At 43.2% G+C, this 20388-nt stretch overlaps 1 protein-coding gene across 1 annotated transcript in view; it reads left to right on the top strand.

Annotated features, from left to right (window-relative positions):
• The window catches only part of WWTR1 (WW domain containing transcription regulator 1), a 127668-nt gene that overhangs the window by 96203 nt on the left and 11077 nt on the right, over positions 1-20388 (top strand). The window contains exons 3-5 of the mRNA XM_075340810.1: positions 4725-4930; positions 19007-19140; positions 19241-19353. Coding sequence (XP_075196925.1) covers positions 4725-4930; positions 19007-19140; positions 19241-19353 — 453 coding nt within the window. The remainder of the gene's footprint in view (positions 1-4724; positions 4931-19006; positions 19141-19240; positions 19354-20388) is intronic.

The raw sequence follows: 20388 nt of genomic DNA, 5'->3' as shown, positions 1-20388 counted from the left end.
TCATTAAATTAGATCGCACCTAAGTAATAGCAGTTACAGAAAGATTCTCTTGTGTCCGCCCCAAATCAAAACTGAGCTGTGCATTGTGGACTTATGGCAATTTAGATGAGCCAATTGCTGCCCATTAGTTACTGCAGATGAACAATGCAAAATTCAATGAACAGTTAGTGGTCCGTTCACTGGTTGCAAAAGCTGGATGATAAGAGACTATCTTTATTAGGCTCTGTTCTCATGTCCAGTAATCAAGCAGTAATCTATTCACAAAAACCCTGATTTCAGCTAAATTGTTTTTTAACATTGAAGTCTATGAAAAACAGACCCGTTAACTAGCCATCCATTTTCTTCCCTTTGTAACTGATCCAGTAACTAAAAAATGGACCCCTTTCAAATAAAGAAAAAGCAGGTGACTAGTTACCGAATCTGTTTTCCTTAGACTTCAATGTTAAAAAAATGGATCCAGTTAAAATAAAAAAATTTTAGCTGGACAAAAAGTTGTATCTGCACAACTTTTTGGGATGCAACGTTTTTGTCATTAAATTGCTACAGATCATTACTGGACATGTGAACTTAGACTTATCTATTAGGCCCCCTTCACACGTCAGTGATTCCGGTACGTATGACGTCCGTTTACATACCTACCGGAGACATGGACATATGTAGACCCATTAAAATCAATGGGTCTGCCCACATATCAGTGTTTTAACAAGGGCAGTGTGTCCGTATGTAGCACACCCATGTCCATGTGTTCCGCACAGAGACAAGTATGTTATTCTCCGGCAGCACTGATGTCACACGGACCACACGGTGATGTGATCTGTGTGACATGTGCTGGAGAAAATACATGTCTGAAATAAAATGATTTTCTATACTCACCTGTCTCCAGCGCTGCTGTCTCCTGCTTCCAGGCCCGCTCATTATGCTCATAAATATTCACTGCACTGCGGACTTGGAAGCAGCAGCGCCGGAGACAGCAGCGCCGGGGACAGGTGAGTAAAAGGTTCCTGCTCTCGGTGTTCTATCACAGATAGCACATGGTGAACACTGGTGTGCCAAAATCACGGCACAAGGAGGGCCATATGCACCTTCAACACGGCCATGCAAAAAACAAACGTTTTTCACGGACATGTGAAGGGGGCCTTACATACAGGTTTTTTCTGGATTTACATCCTAAATATACACAGTATAATGTGAGATGTCATTTTCACAATCCATTTTGTACAGATTTTTGTGTACTTTTGCCCTTGGGATTTCAGAAAACTGCAAAGAACTAGATTTACTTGTCTTCCCTTGGAAAGCTAAGCTGCTTCTCAGAAATGTGTGCAGCATACGTCTCTTTTTGCTGGCAGAGTGAAAAGACGGAGAACAGAGGCCAAGTTCTTGTTTCTCTCATCTGCAGTGAAATAAGTGTTGTAAAAAATGAAGCGAGTTTTCTGTCCATAAAAACCACAGACATATGTTTTCCATCAGGCTCTCTACTGTCTGACACCTGACATTGGATAGTCCTTATAAGTTAACGTGAAGACAAACAAATGGTGGGTAGGAGGGATGAAAATGGCTCTCAGCTGAATTCAGCTTGCTGACACAAGCAGAATGAATCCTCAGTTGAAGGCAATCTGTCAGGTTAGCACCTGGCTATAGGTCATCTCCTCATTAAAACTACTGCCGACTGCTCCTATGAAATACTACTTTTATTCCATCAATGCTTCAGAATTGATGCTTCCATAAAAGTCTTATCACTAGTGTTGAGCGGACCCGGATCCGCAAAATCCGGATCCGCACGGTTTGAGAGCCCGATCCGAGTCTGACCAGTACCCAGGATTCGGGGTGCACGATCCGGATCCGTTTTTTTTTGTTTGTTTGTTTTTTTCTCTCTCTCTCTCTCCCATTGATTTGTATGGCCGCGGATTCCGGATCGGATCCGGACTTCGGCGGCAACCCGATCCGGATCCGCCGGACCCGGATTATGACCGATACGCTCAACTCTACTTATCACGTCATGTTTCTTTTTACTTTGCAGCACTGACTATATGACGCCCTTCTATATATGAAGATAGCACAGTAAATTATAGGCAGCCCATAAGGATGACCTTATAATATACTTATCTACTAAGTCATGTATTCAGTTAGAAGGCTCCTAAAATTATCAAATAGTTTCAACTTTTTCTAATTTTTACTTGCTCTAAAAGATGTTGGCATTTCATCAATTTTGGTTAATTCAATATTGTAATTAAATTCCTTCCCATTAATATGGCACCCTGCATGGACACAGTCCATTTTCTGTCATCCCATCTCAATGCTGAAGTCACTGGAACAATCGATGTGAAGGATCGAGAAAATGGTGGATTTGCATAAGATTCCTTCTCTACTTAAAGGGGTTGTCCAGGCTTGGGACACCATTCTACATCTACTCTATATGAGTGACATTAAATCCATACATAAATTGTATGCCTGTGGTGAATCGTGTAAAATGCTTTACCTTCCAAGCGAAATGCATTTTATGTAGTGGATCTGTCTTCAGTGATGAGTTCAGTGTTGAGTCTTGCTCATGGACCTCAATGCAAAATCTCCAACAAGAACCCCAATGATATTCGTATTGGGTACCTTATCTGAACCAAAGGAGCTAGGGCCATGGCTCAGATTGGAGAGCAACATCTACAACCACTATTGTTACACCCCTGGTAGTAAACAGCAGTCAGTGAATAGAGATGAGCGAACCCGGGGTTCATTGTTTGGTGTTCGTACCAAACACAAGCTTTTCAAAAAAATCAGAGATCGGGTGATTTACGTATGCAAGCCACTAGCGTGAGCATTGCTGTACTTGGTTGGTATGCTTGGTGCTCAGCCCAGTGTGAGTCGCTTGCAGTGTTTGATCGACTCACGCTAGGGGTAACAACAGCGGGATCAGATATAGTGTGCGCCAAACAAACAAAAATGGAAAAACCCCACTTACCAGCCTCCTGGAAGTGATTTGTTTATGGCTGGCTGCATGTGGGCGGAGACCAGAACTGCCCAATTAGTGACTTCTATTAGGGTTCAGGTAATGTCCTGGTCCCAAACCAAACTTTATCTAAAGTCCGGCTGTACCCGCCGACCTGTACTTCCACGGATTCGCTCATCTCTATCAGTGAACTAACACACTGGCATATACCATACTTTTAGTTTCTGGTAAATGCAGGTAAAAGGATCTATGAAACGTGTGCAATTGGTACTTTCCCGGGACATAAAGCAGATTGCTACCATAGTATAAAAAAGGACTTGGTGGATCCATTGATTTCAGTATAAGTTTGAAAACTTCGACTAATGAAAGTCAAATGTTTCACCAACCATTAATGTCAAGTGGATAATAGATTTAAGTTTTATACATTTGTAATCGGATCTAATCTAATAGAAAAAATGGATGACAGATGCGGTAAAAGTATCCTAATATAGTGTGTTTATGATGTCTAAATACATTAGAGATTTATTCCGACCACTGACATTTATCATCTGCGCTCTGGCACACAGACCTATCAAGAAAAGGGGGGTCTGACACCACCTGTTGTGCCAAGCAAAATGGCCAACAGCGGCCAAGAAAAGTGATAGAAGGAGAGATGGCTTTAGACATGTAGTGAGATCAAGAAGAGTGCACCACTAAGAAAGGTCCCGTCTGAGAACTTTCCATGTGTTGTTTTTTCCAGCTTTCCAAGGTTCTATTTAATTATCTGGTCACTCCCAGAGATATAGTTTCAAATTCAAGAGAAATATGTGGCTGGGATTAGCTGAGGCTCGGATTGTATACGTCTTTGGTGGGTGGCCTGGGGACACGCAAAGTGTTTCCTTGTTGATTCTACCAAGACGTAACTCTAGCCCATCAGCTTATGTAAATGAATGCATTAAGTTCTATTCTAGCTTGAGTACATAATTATTATTATTACATGTAATATCACAAAGCGTCTTCTGTTCTTTGCCTGCCAAAACTTTATTAATCAACCAAATGTTTGTTTAACATTGCTTTACCTGTCAGTGCTTGCCTTATGAATATCTATTGCAAATCCTACAGTACATCCACTGAGTGGCCTTACTTACATGGGAACATCATACATGTAAGGAATGCTGTATTACAGCATTATTTTGGCTGATTTATATTGAATTAAAATACTGTTATGCTAATGATAAATATTAAATCCTGACAATTTACTATAGCAGTCTAAGATGGGAGGTCTGGTCTGCAGTGTTCGCGGGATCAGACAGTCATAAGTCTCATGTAAGATGAACATACTAGGTACCATCACAACAGAACCCATATAACGTGCCCAATTTTATTTGTGACACATACTAACACTTGTAGCACAGGCAGATGATGGTTAGATGTCTTCATCTCAAGACTTTCATCGTCTACCATTCTTGAGAGCTTTGCTTGGGAAGGTGTCTACAATACTTGCACTTTGATCACCACTTAACTACTGTTAGTAGAAATACATTTTCTAATTTTAAGCCAAAAATAAATGGAATGCAAGAGAAAATAATTCCCGTTTGATCTGTGAACACTTTTATCCTCCTACTGAGTTATATGCAACATGATTCACGTTACAGCCTTCACTCTCACTGTGGAATACACCCCATGAGCTCTACAGTTCTTTGTTTCCCAGATTACTTTACTGGTTTCTATAATGGAAGTTTCCATAAGCATTACCACACATGAATATTTAGTTATCTCTGACTGACCCATCTTCCTTCTATTCTAGTTCTGAATCATCAGCATCAGCAACAGATGGCTCCCAACCCAGCCATATCTCAACAGACTCACCCTTCCCAGAGTCATCAAGCTGCCCTCATCAATCTGCCCAATGCGCTCACCACCCAACAACAGCAGCAACAGAAGCTCAGACTCCAGAGAATCCAAATGGAAAGAGAACGGATCAGAATGCGGCAAGAAGAGCTGTTGAGACAGGTGAATGCATACAGTGTCATGTATGGTTAGTGCAGCGCCAGTCTTACAAAGTCCAAACCATTCGGGCCACCATGGTTGCATTGCCGCTAATAAAGCACATGTTCTATATCCTATAAATATGTTGAGACGTTTATGGCAATCATTTATTGACTGAATTAAGTATCTTAAGGGGGACAACAGTCATTTGTTTTCTTATAGTAATCCATCAGACAGCAGACTTGTAAATTGGTCGCAAGAATCAATTTTATAAGATAGATAAAATGTTAAAATAACCCAATAAAAGTTATTTTTTTATTAGTTCTCACACTATTTCCCTTTCTTGTTTCCCTCTCCCCCTTTTGTCTGTAATGTTACACCAGGGGCGGACATATCATTAGTGCAGCCCAACAAGGGCCTGGGAGGTTAGGGGGTCCATTTCTACCTCCAAAGCAGGTGGAATTGGGTAATTTAAGCCCTCTTTACACGCTACAATATATCTTACGATGTGTCGGCGGGGTCACGTCGTAAGTGACGCACATCCGGCATCGTAAGGTACATTGTAGTGTGTGACAGGTACGTGCAATTGCGATTGAACGTTAAAATGTTCATCGCATGCACGTCATTGAATCCTGATGAATTGCACGTCGGGTTGTTCAATTTTCCCGAGGCAGCACACATCGCAGTGTGTGACACCCCGGGAACATTCAACAGATCTTACCTGCATCCCGCGGCTCCCGCCGGCAATGTGGAAGGAAAGTGGTGGGCGGGATGTTTACGTTCCGCTCATCTCCGCCCCTCCGCTTCTATTGGCCGGCTGCCGCGTGACGTCGCTGAGACACCGAACGTCCCTCCCACTCCAGGAAGTGGACGTTCGCCGCCCACAACGAGGTCGTATGAACGGGTAAGTACGTGTGACGGGGGTTAATCGTTTGTGCGGCACGTTCAACAAATTGAACTTGCCACACATACGATGGGGGCGTTGCAAATCGCATACGACATCGTATGCGAAATTGCAACGTGTAAAGCAGGCTTTACACCGGTGGTGTACACTTGATGTGACCTTATTCCAATATTGGGTGACATTTTCAAGGAAAATGTAACGCTCATTATTTTCAGTAGCTAGTTAGTCTGCCTTTAGCTCCATGTTATTTGACTCAATGTAGTCGAGTAACATCTTTCTTGGTTGTAACCATACTAATACCATTACAGAATTATAGACTTGCAAATATCACTGTTTACTATCCCAGCCAATAAATGGACTGATGAAAATGTAAATAATAGTTTCATAGTTTTTAAGGATGAAGGTAGACTTAAGTCCATCGAATTCAACTCATAGCCTAACATGTTAATCCAGAGGAAGGCAAACACACCATAGGGCAGACAGTAAGTTCCACATTAGGGGAAAAATTCCTTCTCGACTCCACATAAGGCAATCAGACGGGTTCCCTGGATCAACGCCCCATCACAGAATCTAGTGCACATAACTGGTAATATTATATTTTTCAAGAAAGGCGTCCAGGTCTTTCTTACAATTTAGCAATGACATTACACCTTTATGTGGCAGAAAAATCCTAAAAAATAACATGGATGGGTGGACTCTATATATTGTGTACTTGACACCCTACTAAATAACAAGCAAAAAATACATCTATAGTATGCGTATGCCCAAAATACATAAAGCCAAACATTCCCTTGATAATATGAAGAATTAGCCACAGTATAACCATGTGCATAAACCACGTGGCAGCATAATACAGCAGAAGCTGACCATTACTGACTAATAGCAGGATTGGGAAGCTAGCCTGTTTCCCTACTGCCTGTGTGTGTATCAGTTACTTTCTGCTACATGAATAAATTAAAAATGTAACTATTATGACATTACTAAGCACCAAAATATGGTTCAATGACTTGTCCAGTAATGTCGCCATCTAGTAGGTCTACCTGGCCAGGAAGGTTTAATAAAGAACATGGAGTCACAAAACCAACTCCTTTGAATGGAACACGCTTTATTTTGGGTTTCTGCACAGTGGGGCGCTTGCATCTTCTTTTTTAGTACTATTAGGCCATGTGCATACACTGCGTTTTTGTTGTTTTTTTTCATGCATTTTTGGTTCAGTTTTATCAAAAATCTGCATGCCTTTCCTTATGCCAGCAAAGTCAATGATAATTCTGAAATATTGTGCACATGTTGCTTATTTTTCCCTAGCAGACTTGGTGCAGAAAATTATTTGCATCTTGTCAATTCCTTCACCGTTTTTGCATGCGTTTTTCAACCAGAAATGCATCAAAAACACATGGAAAAAGGCAGAGCAAATGCAGGGATTTTTGTCTGCCAGGAGATGTAGATCTGGTGCACAAATGTCTGCAACCAAATACTCAGCACGTGCACATCGCCTTAGGCCATTTTCACACGTTCAGTATTTGGTCAGTATTTTTCCTCAGTATTTGGTCAGTATTTTTCCTCAGTATTTGTAGTCAAAACCAGGAGAGGAACAATCAGAGGAAAAGTATAATAGAAACACATCACCACTTCTGTATTTCACACCCTGGTTTTGCCTTACAAATACTGAGGTAAAAACTTCCCAAACTAAAGGCTACTTTACACGCTGCAATATCGGTCCCGATATCGCTAGCGTGGGTACCCACCCCCATCTGTTGTGCGACACGGGCAAATCGCTGCCCGTGCCGCACAACATCGCGCAGACCCATCACACATACTTACCTGCCCGGCGACGTCGCTGTGACCGGCGAACCGCCTCCTTTCCAAGGGGGCGGTCCGTGCGGCATCACAGCGACGTCACTGAGCGGCCGCCCAATAGAAGCGGAGGAGCGGAGATGAGTGGCCGGAACATCCCGCCCACCTCCTTCCTTCCTCATAGTGGCCGGGAGGCAGGTAAGGAGAGGTTCCTCGTTCCTGCGGCGTCACACGTACCGATGTGTGCTGCCGCAGCAGCGACGAACTACATCGTTACTGCTGCAGTAACGATAATCGAGAATGGACCTCCATGTCATCGATGAGCGATTTTGCACGTTTTTGCAATGATGCAAAATCTCTCATCGGTGTCACACGCAGCAACATCGCTAATGCGGCCGGATGTGCGTCACAAATTCCATGACCCCAACAACTCCGCATTAGCGATGTCGCAGCGTGTAAAGCCTCCTTAAGGCTAAGACCGCACTTTGCGTTCTCCTACTTGCAGTTCTAAACGCACGTTTTGTGCTTAATTGATTTGACCAAAGTTGCCTTTTTCAGAAATTTAGCGCTGAAAATGCATGCGTATTTACCGCGTTTTAGATGCGTTTTCAGCGCTTTTTACATACTTTTTCACCTGCGTTTTGACAGATGCGTTTTGAACATCAAGACACTGCTAAATAAAGTTTAAGCAGTCAAACACAATGAAAAAAGAGAAAAAAAAGGAACACATAGAATTTTAGAAATAATTAAGAAAATAGAAATTTTGAATAAAATTATAGCGGTAATATATTATTTATTGGAAAAATAGCAAAAAATTATTATTTTTCTTTAATTTAATTGTCGGACTATGTGTGTGTGTAAAGGGACATATGAAATCATTATTTTAATGTCCAAAAAGTATGCGTTTTGGTAGACCAAAACGCATATTTTCTGCACATAAAAAGCAGGTAAAACGCTGGAATTTGAAGGAATCTTGGTTTTTGCCATTTCTCATTGACTGCAATGTTAGCAAAATGCACCTAAAATGGCAAAAACAATTGACATGCTGCTTCTTTGAACGCATGGTTTTTGACACAAAATATGCAAATTAAACGCAGCGTTATAAAATGCAAAGTGCGGTCTGAAAATCACCATTTTCCATAGACATTGCTGTAAAATCAAAACGCATGCCTTTTGGCATAAAAAAGGTGCTTCTCAAAACGGACCTAAAAAGCACTTGAAATGCAGGTGAAAACGCAAAGTGCGGTCTTAGCTGTAGCCTCCTTCTTAGGCCACGTGCACATGTTGAGTATTCGGTGAGTTTTTCACCTCAGTTTTTGTAGCCAAAACTAGGCATGGTACAATCCGAGGAAAAGTATAATAGAAACACGACACAACTTCTGCATTTTTCACCCTAGTAAAATACTGAACATGTGAATGTGGCCTAAAGGCCCTGTCACACACAGAGATAAATCTGTGGTTGCAATGAAATTGTGGACAATCAGTGCCAGGTTTGTGGCTGTGTACAAATGGAACAGTATGTCCATGATTTTACTGCAACCACAGATCTGCCAAAGATTGATCCCTGTGTGTGACGGGGCCTTTAGGTCATCTTAGAGATATTGTCCTATCCGATCCCGGTGGCAGGTTCCTTTCTTGTCATTATCAGGAGAAATGTGATTTATGTTACTCCCTCGTTGCTGGAATCAGAGATGTAATTGTATCAAACTTGACAAATGCAGACTTCCAGCATGTTTGGAAATGGTAAAAAAAGACCCTATTATGTGAGTTTCTTCACATATGTGTACCAGCCACCAGCTTTCTTCCAAAACTACCGCCTTACACAACCCCCTGTGCTGCTTAATCCCTCACGCTTGCTGTTTTATCCTTAATGTAACCTGTCCAGAAAAATGCTGAGTTAGTACTTGGAGCGGTTGCTTAGTAACTGGAATGAGGCGGAAGGGTTTGGGTGAAAGGGTGTGGAATTCCTTTGGCAGGTCTCTCCCGTCTCTTTTTAACCTGACAGCAGCTAGTAGCCAACCACTCCAGCCATGACAGCTGCTGTGCACAGAGCAGACACACCCAGCTGAGAGAAAATACCAGCTTCAGATTTGCGTTTTGCTAGGTGAAGTCTCAGACTCCCTCTGGAAGTTAAGTAGACAAGCTGAACTATGTTTATATGCAAATCTACAGTTTCAGCTGTTACGGTATGCCAAGAGCTGTCATTTTGCAAAAGACACAGTTTGGAGATCATTTCCTTTGACTTATGTGCATGCCCATATTGTAGGAGCTGTAAAGAGTGTGGCGCTCTACTGCACCTCAGGTCACCTCCCAATTCATGAGGGTTTTCCAGAATCTGTTGGAAAAAAATTGGGCCAATGGTCCGCTGGATGCCGTATTACAGATCAAAATATCTATGGCACAATCTTGTGCCATGTATTGGCCCGGCCATTGCCTATGGGGTCATTGAGATATATTTCCTCTAACCTCCGTTTGCATTTCATTGCCAGAATTCGGATTACAATAAAGAATGCTTCAAGTTTACTCCTTTTTAAAATGATTCAGAATGATTTTTGGTTCTATAGCCTTTTATTGGCCCTTATCATGCATTCTGCTGGAAAAAAACAACAAACATGTCTCTCGAGTGGTTCACACAGAGACACAGTGCAAACACAGATACATGAAGATTAGAGTTGATCGAACCCGCCAAAAACCGGGACTGATAGATTTTAAAAAGAGCCCGATCTGCTCCATATAAGTCAAGGGGGACCGGATTAAAACAGTTTGTGGAGGGGATAGGGGGGTAAGAGCGAGCGCGGCATACTCACAGAGGCACTGTCATGGCGGCACACTCCTTCCGGGTCACGCTTTTCCCTTCCGGAGCCGACAATTCAATATTCACTACTTTGCCCACCCACCGGCGCTTGTAATTGGTTGCAGTTAGACGCGCCCCCACCCTGAGTAGCAGCGTGTCAGCTGACTGCAACCAATCACAGGCGGCATGACGGGAACTCAGTGTATCCCTCGCAAGTGTGACTCCGGCTTTTTTTTATTTATTTATTTAAATAAATAATTTAAAAAACCGATGTGCAGACCCCTCTAATTTTCATCTCCAGCCATGATAACGCCGGCTGGGGGCTGGTATTCTCAGCCCGCAGCTGCCCGGTAATGCTGCATCTATTAGATGTGACAATCCCAGTGCATTACCGCCTATCAGGTGCCAATCAGGGTAATAAGGGGTTAATAGCAGCACATAGCTGTTACTAAGCCCTAGGTTTGTGATGGCACAGGTGTCTATGAGATACCTGCATCACAAACCTGTAAATGAATGTAAATAAACACAGACACAGAGCAAAATCCTTTATTTGAAATTAAGTACAAAACGCACCCTCCTTCACCACTTTATTAACCCCCAACACCCTGCAGGTCCGATGTAATCTACACTAGGACCCACGATGACACATCCAGCTCTCCTACTTCTCACAGCTAGCAGCCATAGAGAAGACTGCCAGCTCTGAGTGTAGCCTAATACTGAACCGCAATGACTGCAGGCGTATACTGTCACAGACTCAGGGGGGCGCGTCAGCCTGCAACTAATCACAGACGAGAGGTCGGCCGGTGGGCGGAGAAAACACGGAAAGCTGTGTGTATGCGATACAGAGTACAGGAAGTGAATGCGCAACCCAGAAGCAGTGTGCCGCCATGACACTGAGTCTTGGTAAATATGAAACTGTCGCTTATTTGTTGTTTTGTTTATTTTTACTTTAATTGCCGAATCCGGATCATGCACCCGGAATCCCGGGTTCGGGTCCGAGACCGAAATATCGTTCAAACTGCGCAGATCTGGACTTTTACAGTCCGGATCCGGTCAGCCCTAATGAAGATTACTAAACCTTATGATGGGTATGTATGGTATCCGTGAAAAGTACAGATGCTACACGTGCCTAAAACACGGACCTGTGTAGGAGGCCTAAATGATGGTAAAAAAAAGGCAAACAAACCAAAAATATACACTGATGAAAAAGGTTAATTTTTTTCTCATATGCAAATGAAAAAGTATAAAAAAAAAGTGCATTAGGATGGAATACACAGCAGATTTCCCACCTGGATTTTCTGACGTGAAAACAGACTGTGTAACACAGTAGCAGGATTGTGGAAGGGATTTTATGAAATCTTATTGCTGGCACACATGATTCACCCGCAAAACTGTGCGGTCACTTGTAATTGATGAGCGGTTTTCCTGTGATTCAGCTGTTCCCCTACAAAATCAAGTGATTGCTTGTTAAACAATCACCGAACAGCAGCGGTTCATTTCTCCTTCAATTCTTGACCTCATCTATCTAGCCATAGCCTTACATTGAAGTTCCTTTCAAAATGGTTCCTAACCTGGAGGTCAATACAAAATAATCGCTTATCACTATTTGTGCTAAAGGGTAAAGATAGCAATTTACTCCTAAAGGCCTTCATACACATTAGACTAACAGCAAAATCTGCCAACATCAGCTACGGAGGAGAGAAGGATCGGCTTGTTCGATATGTAAATTTCTAATCTTCAGTTACACGGCGTCGGAGTTAGCGCCTGCCCATAGCGCTCATCTCCGGCGCCATGTTTCTGAAGCCCACAGTATTATGGTGCATGAGAGGGCGGTGCATGACAGGGTGACTCATGCGCCCTCGCTTATTTCGATCTGTTGTGACCGCGGGAGCGCGAGCGGTCACAACAGGACTGGAGAACAGCTGATCTTACCCTGATTAGCTGCAGCACACGTCTAATACGATATCGTCTGCTGCAGCTAATCGGTAAGATCAGCTGTTCTCCAGTCCTGTTGTGACCGCGCGCGCTCCCACGGTCACAACAGATCTGGAGACGCGAGGGCGCATGCACCGCCCTCTCTTGCACCGCCCCCTCATGCACCATAATAGTGTGGGCTTCAGAAAATCGGCACCGGAGATGAGCGCTATGTGCAGGCGCTAACTCCGACGCCGTGTAACTGAAGATTAGAAATTTACATACGGCCAGTGAGAGGGAGGAACAGGCGGCGGGGGGGGGAAATCCACGTGCATAACCCGCCCAGACATTGGCTGCACCTTATATAGGGGTTGTTCACTTTTATGAAATTAGACCTCAAACACTATAAAATATCAAACAGAACAAATACTCACCCTTCCTGGGTCAAGTAACAACTGTCCTCTGCTGCTCTGGTCTCAGTGTGTTGGCTGCAGGGTGACTTCATGTTAGCCGCTCACAAAACTGATGTAGCTCATCTCTGAGATCAGCGGCTTGGCTGAGGTAGAGGGCCCCAGTTTTTGACCTAAGTAATTGGCTAAAGTGGTAATGCGTGCTGTTGATGTGAAGTCACCAAAGCAGCCATAACACTGAGACTGGAGAGTCGATGCTGGACCCTGGGAGGATGAGTACCTGCTGGTTTTGTTATTTTACTGTCTTTGGGGTTCCACTTTCAGGAAAGTTTAACAGACCAGCTGCTTTATATACCACAACCAGACTAGTGAATTAAAAATGGTGGCATACCAAGAGGAAATGTTTATGGAAGACTCTTCACTATTAAGTTAGTAACTCTTTTACTGCTCTAGGCCAGCAAGCAGATCCTGAAAGGAACACGCAATTAAAAAATGGAATAGCAGCTGCTGCAGTGCCCAAAATAGAGGGAGAAAAACTTGTTTGAACTTGTTAAGACCTCTAGTGCATTTTTATCTAACACATTCATGAAGCAAATTTACAGTGCAATCCAAAGACACCAAGAGATCTTCCCTGAGCCGGCATAGTTATTATTAACTTAAAGCTGCCATGCAAGGAACAATCAGAGAGGGCTAGTGTGTGGATGAACAATACTCAGTTTTCCGAGTTTATTTACTGCTAATACTTTAATTATTTGGATTATAGGTGTGTTATTTCACTGATGTCAAGTCAAAGTAAAATTGTGTACCTTTAAGAAATACAAGCTCTTAGAAGACTGTATCCATATAGGTTTCATTGGGTAATATTTTATTTTTTAAAAATATTGATTTTAATAAAAATAAACCTGTTTGTAATTCTGGATTTTGTGGACAGGCTTCTGGTTCTTCTAGCCTCACTAATGTAGACAATAGTCGTATGTGAATACTATAACATGAGAGCAAAGTATGAGACATCAGTGATTTTTCTCCTATGCAAAAAGAAGAACGAATTTCCATCAGTGTTTTGAATTAGATTTTTATCAATGTTTGGTCTGTGTTTCAGGTTTTACCATCAGAGCTTGGGAATCCCCCATCAATTTTGTTGCATACAAGAAAAACTAATGGAGGTTTCCCAATATTGTCCTATCTAACATGAAAGACGGACAGAACCAGAATACTTCCATGAGTTTTTAACAGACCCATATACTTAAATTGATGAGTTTGATATATTAAAGGGAACCTGTCAGCAGAAATTTTGCACTAAACATAAAAGATTCCCCTTCTGCAGCTTCTGGGCTGCATTCCAGCAAGGTTCGTTTTATTATTGTGCCCCCTTTTAGACCAAAAGAAATACTTTATAAAGTGGTACCTTTTTGTATGCAGATACTGTAAATGGTACACGGGGGCGGGCTGCCTGGTGTCCATTATTCTGCCTCCTGCCGCTTTAGGCCGTCCCCCATCGCTCATTTCCATTGCTGTGGACGCCGCCCAGTGCTCCAGAAGTCCCTCGCATGCCCAGTGCCTATCTCTCATGGATGAGCACTGTGCCCAGTTTCACCGCTGGTAACGTGTGCGCAGGCTTTAGATTATGGGCAGCGCTGTGATTTTCATTACCAAGTAACCGCCCATAATCGCGTGACCGTGCTTTCCCCCTCTGCCTCCTTCGTTCTGCGCAAGCGCGGGCCTGCTGACCCCACGTTACCTCTTTCCCATCATGCCCTGAGGCAGGAAATAGATGGGAGGAGCGCGCAGCAGGACAATCCTGCGTCTAATCATGATCGGTGGTGTCCTGCTCCGCGCTCCTCCCATCTATTTCCTGCTTCAGGGCAAGATGGGAAAGAGGTAACGTGGGATCAGCAGGCCCGCGCTTGCGCAGAACGAAGGAGGCAGAGGGGGAAAGCGCGGTCACGCGATTATGGGCGGTTACTTAGTAATGAAAATCAAAGCGCCGCCCATAATCTAAAGCCTGCGCACATGTCACCAGCGGTGGCACGGGGCACAGTGCTCATCCATGAGAGATAGGCACTGGGCATGCGCGGGTACCTCTGGAGCACTGGGCGGCGTCCACAGCAATGGAAATGAGCGATGGGGGACGGCCTAAAGCGGCAGGAGGCACAACAATGGACACCAGGCAGCCCACCCCCGTGTACCATTTACAGTATCTGCATACAAAAAGGTACCACTTTATAAAGTCTTTATTTTGGTCAGAAAGGGGGCACAAGAACAACAGGAACATTGCTAGAATGCAGCCCAGGAGCTGCAGAGGGGGAATCTTTTATGTATAGTGCAAAATTTCTGCTGGCAGGTTCCCTTTAAAGGGATCTAAAATGGACATATCTTGGGCCGCAAAAAACACAGACACGTGTGCCACATAGACTATAATGGGTACATTTTCTACCCATGAAAAACATGGCTAGAACTCCGTATGTGAAACATAGATATCTGAATGAGGTCTAAGGCTATGTGTGCACGTTGCGTTCTGCCGTGACAAATATTCCACAGCGTTTTGTCACTGCATGTGCGTTTCAAAACGCAGCCGAAAAGCTGCGTTTTAGAATGCGGAATGGATGCATAATTTATGCATTCTGGATGCTTGCTCTGCCATAGACAGAGTGGGAAAAGCATCCAAAACGCACAAGAGAACTTACATGTTGCTTTTTAGAACGCAGCGATTCGGCCACAAATTTTAGCATGCAAATAGCTGCGTTCTAAAACGCAACGTGCGCATGGAATTTGCACAATTTACATAGACTTTGCTGGGGGCGCAGAACACATGCATTTACGCTGCAGTGCAAAGTGCTGCGTATACGCATACAAAATGAACACGTGCGCACATGGCCTAATTTTGAAAATTAATCTTTATACACAGCAGTGTGTTCTAATCAGTGGCTTGGGAGCCACATGTGTCACTTTGCCCACTTACATTTGGCTCACGCAATAGATACTGTTGTGGTTCAATGAAGCCAGAGATGCTGCAAGTTCAGTGCCATATATCTAGCCGTTGTCAAAAGGATATCTACCAAATTATTCATGGAAGAATAAAGGCCCCTTTACACACTGCAACATTGCTAACGACATCGCTGTAACGTCACCAGTTTTGTGACGTAATAGCGACCTCCCCAGCGACATTGCAGTGTGTGAAACGCATCAGCGACCTGGCCCCCGCTGTGAGGTTGCTGATCGCTACAAATCTTTCAGGACCATATTTTGGTCCTTTGTTTCCCGCTGAGCAGCATGCATCGGTGTGTTTGACACCGTTATAACAACATCGTTAGTGACTTCCCTTTCAAAAAGCTGCTTTGACACGTCCCCAATGACCAGCGAGGTCGTTCTGCAGGTCCATATCGCTGCTGCGTCGTTGGCCAGGTCTGCCTGTTTGACAGCTCACCAGCAAGTCACCAGAGACTTTGTAGCGATCCCGGCCAGGTTGGAATCGCTAGAAAGTCTCAGTGTGTAAAGGGGCCTTTAGATACAATAGGTAATTGGCTCCACAGCCAGAAATGCCAAACTAGAGATTGCACCAGTATCATTTCTACAATTTTAGAATAAAAAAAAAAGTCTTGTATAATATGCTTTTCTTCAATTTAAAAAAACAGACACATAATGGAACCCATATAGACCCCATAATAAACAACAGGATCCCTCTACTTCTGTTTTGGAAATTTGTTTCTTAATATAGAATAGATAAATAAAATGTCTGAAAAGTATGAACATGGTGTAACGTTAGTACTTTTACAATTTGTACGTGCAACACGCAGACGCTGGCTGTATGTTAATAAAAGTGTAAATAAATGCTCTATATAGCACTGCCATGTAAAAAGGCTCCTATGTTTCTGCAGACGTGGACCCCCTTGATGTTTGTATTGTGCTTTCTCTTTGTGCGCTCACAATGGTGGGATGTGTATTGGCTTGTTGACCTCGCCTGCCATATTCTTAAGGTAGTACAAGTAAATAAGGTGTCCCAATACAGCATATCCCCAAGAAATACAAACCTTATCTGATGTGTGCTGAGCTCAAATCCTCCCAGTACAAAAGATTGGTGATTGCAAGGAGCAGACCCAGCTAGACCAAACAGCCAAGAGTTGATAGCCATAAAGAGCCTCTGGCTATCTGCGTATCCTTACATACCATGATGAAGAGTCTGATATCCAGAAAAATCCCCTCCAGTTATGAAGCTGTTTGCATTAGACTTTAGCAACCCTCCCCAGGAGGTCTCCCACCTATAGATTGTCATCAGAGAGTTTAGTATTACTTGTAAATTATAGCTGTTGTTTTTTTTTGTTGCACTGAAGTTTAGAGTGTGAGGGGTGCTTCACACACAGCGAGCTCGCTGCCGAGATCGCTGCTGAGTCACGTTTTTTGTGACGCAACAGTGACCTCATTAGCGATCTCGCTGTGTGTGACACTGAGCAGCGATCTGGCCCCTGCTGCGAGATCGCTGCTCGTTACACACAGCCCTGGTTTGTTTTCTTCAAAGGCGCTCTCCCACTGGGACACACAGATCGCTGTGTGTGACAGCGAGAGAGCGACAAAATGAAGCGAGCAGGGAGCAGGAGCCGGCATCTGGCAGCTGCGGTAAGCTGTAACCAAGATAAACATCGAGTAACCAAGGTGGTTACCCGATATTTACCTTAGTTACCAGCCTCTGCAGCTCTCACGCTGCCTGTGCTGCCGGCTCCGGCTCTCTGCACATGTAGCTGCATTACACATCGGGTTAATTAACCCGATGTGTACTGTAGCTAGGAGAGCAAAGCTAAGCGGTGTGCGCTGGTAACTAATGTAAACATCGGGTAACCATACCTGATGTTTACCTTAGTTACCAGTGTCCGCAGCTTCCAGACGCCGGCTCCGTGCAAGCGCAGCGTCGCTTGCACGTCGCTGCTGGCTGGGGGCTGGTCACTGGTCGCTGGTGAGATCTGCCTGTTTGACAGCTCACCAGCGACCATGTAGCGATGCAGCAACGATCCTGACCAGGTCAGATCGCTGGTCGGATCGCTGCTGCATCGCTAAAGTGTGAAGGTACCCTGAGTCTGTGATAGAAGTCCTAATAATTACTGTGACCATGATAATTGTGCTATGTACACACAAAAACAACACGTTTAGGCTATGTGCGCACACTGCGTTTTTAAAAAAAAAAAACGCACAAAATCGCACAAGCTGAAAAAACGCAGCGGTAAAAACGCATGCGTTTTTTTACAGTGTTTGTATGTTTAAACTTTATTTAGCATTGTATTTATAGTCAAAACGCATCTGATTTTAAGCGGTGAAAAAGCATGTAAAATGCGGTGAAAACACAAGCGTATTTATAGCGTTTTTGTGGACAAAAACAAATTTGACAAAAAACATTTCTGCCAGAGGATGCTTTTTGAACTGCAACAACCTTGACGCAAAGTGCGCACACAGCCTTAGTACCAACACCAACCCTTCAGTTTGTATGTATTAAGTTCTGCTCACTTTTTGATTTTTCATGAACCATCCATTTTCATGCCATCAGCTTGTGGCCACTAAAATAATCTACTTCGTTTTTTGCTGCAAATGAAGTTTTTTCTAGCCTATCTTAAAGTTTTTTTTATTTTCCCTCTTGGTGAATACTAGCATTGTGGCCTTTCCCCCCCCCCCCAACCCCCCGTCCCCAAAAAAGAAAACAGCAATCAAACAAAGGAACTGAATACTTTTTTACAATAACTTTCTTTCAATAAAAAGTATATTTTCGATTCTCTTTTAAGTGAAAATATACTATTAAAGTATATAGGCAATATACTGCCTAGAAAACTGGGTGGAATAATGGTGTTAATGAATGGAGCATAATGAGGTAGAGTCAGATAACGTGAGCGCAGGACACGTGCACGGATACTCCCCGGCTTCAGTTTATGACTCCCTTTCCATGACTCATGTGGCTTCCAAAGTGTAAGAGATGATGATGCACCACCTCTGCGCTTTACCCACCCATTGTCTTCAGGTTTTTGGGACAAGTGGAAACTAATTAGGGCCTTTACTTGTATAAAGTTGAATTAATGACTTTGGATTTCTCGTCAGCTGCTATCTATAATACAGTAACCTGGCCTAAAGCAATCCAGTCATCTCTACGAGGCTTGGTAACTTTTGTGCAAATCGGTAACTTAATTATAATATGTAAATTACACAACAGGCTGGATGAAGTTTCGTCTGAACATGTGATTATTTCATCATTTATGCAAATTTTTGGACATGTGTCCTGAATTTTTATTTATTCTCTTTTTTTTATCCAGGAAGCTGCATTGTGCCGACAAATTCCAATGGAGTCTGAAAATATTGCCCCTGTTCAAAACACAGTAAGCCCCCCTACCATGAACCAGGACATAAGATCCATAACAAACAATGGTTCAGACCCTTTCCTCAGCAGGTAGGTTTCTTATTACAAGCTAGATATATCCTAGATATAATCTTATTCACCTACATGTGGCATATTTACTAACTTCCATTCAATCTGTTTCCCTCCATAGTGGACCATACCACTCAAGAGAACAAAGCACAGACAGCGGGCTTGGCCTGGGTTGTTATAGCATACCAACAACACCTGATGATTTCCTTAATAATATGGATGAAATGGATACAGGTAAAAATAAAAAAAAAACTTTTCTCAAATAATATATTCTAACTCAATTATTAAAAAAATAGAAAATTATCAATTAGATATCTCTCAAAATAGGTCAAATTTTAAGGACCTGTGCCCACGCTGTGTAGTTTTGACACGTATTTTCAGAAATCTGCAGCAAAATCTGCATGTCCATTGTGAAGCCAGCAAAGTCTATGAGAATTCAGAAGTGCTGTGCCCACGTTGCTTATTTTTCCCTTGCATTTTTGGTGCAGATTTGGTGCAAAAAAAAAGGAAATCTATACCAAATACGCAAAGAAAAATACTCAACGTGGGCACAGCACTTCTGAATTCTCATAGACTTTGCTGGTTTCACAATGGACGTGCAGAGTTTGCTGCTTATTTCTGAAAATCTGCGTCAAAATCCGTAGCGTGGGCATAAGGGTGCGCGCCCACGATCATTGTTTAAAGCGTTTTGGACACAACACGCTTCAGATGCGTCCAAAACACTGCATTGTACAGTACAAGCATAGTGGATGGGATTCCTAGAAATCACGTGCCCACTGTGCTTGTTTTTCTGCAGCAAACACTGACCTGTGGTGCGTCTTTCTAGACCACAGCATGTCAATTGTTTGCTGGAAATGTCACATGCGTCCTCTGTAGGCAGAACACCAGTGAGAGACCGCAGCGCACTGAACCCTGATCGTGGAGACTCGCGGCCCCGCAGGTCAGAAACTGCTGCATCCAGGATGCAGTGAGTCCTGATCGTGCGCACATACCCTAAGACAAAAAGCCTCAGTATATTTAACAATGATGTAACAAGTCGAGTCATGCTGACTTAATGGATGAATGCTCTGTAGGAAGATTGATCATGTGCATGCCTAGATAGGTCCACCAGGGTCTTCTGCTGCATTATTTTGTTAGTATCAAGCCATCGGGTTGCTGGTCTTCCTCTTTAACTTGTTCCTTCTATTTTTCCGACTATGGTGTCCTTCTCCAGTGACTGCTCTTTCCACATTCCCTATTTATGCAGAACAATTTGCAGCAAAGATTACC

This window comes from Anomaloglossus baeobatrachus, chromosome 3, assembly GCF_048569485.1.
Source record: "Anomaloglossus baeobatrachus isolate aAnoBae1 chromosome 3, aAnoBae1.hap1, whole genome shotgun sequence".
In the NCBI taxonomy this organism is placed as follows: Eukaryota; Metazoa; Chordata; class Amphibia; order Anura; family Aromobatidae; genus Anomaloglossus; species Anomaloglossus baeobatrachus.
This window is presented reverse-complemented; position numbering and strand designations above follow the sequence as displayed.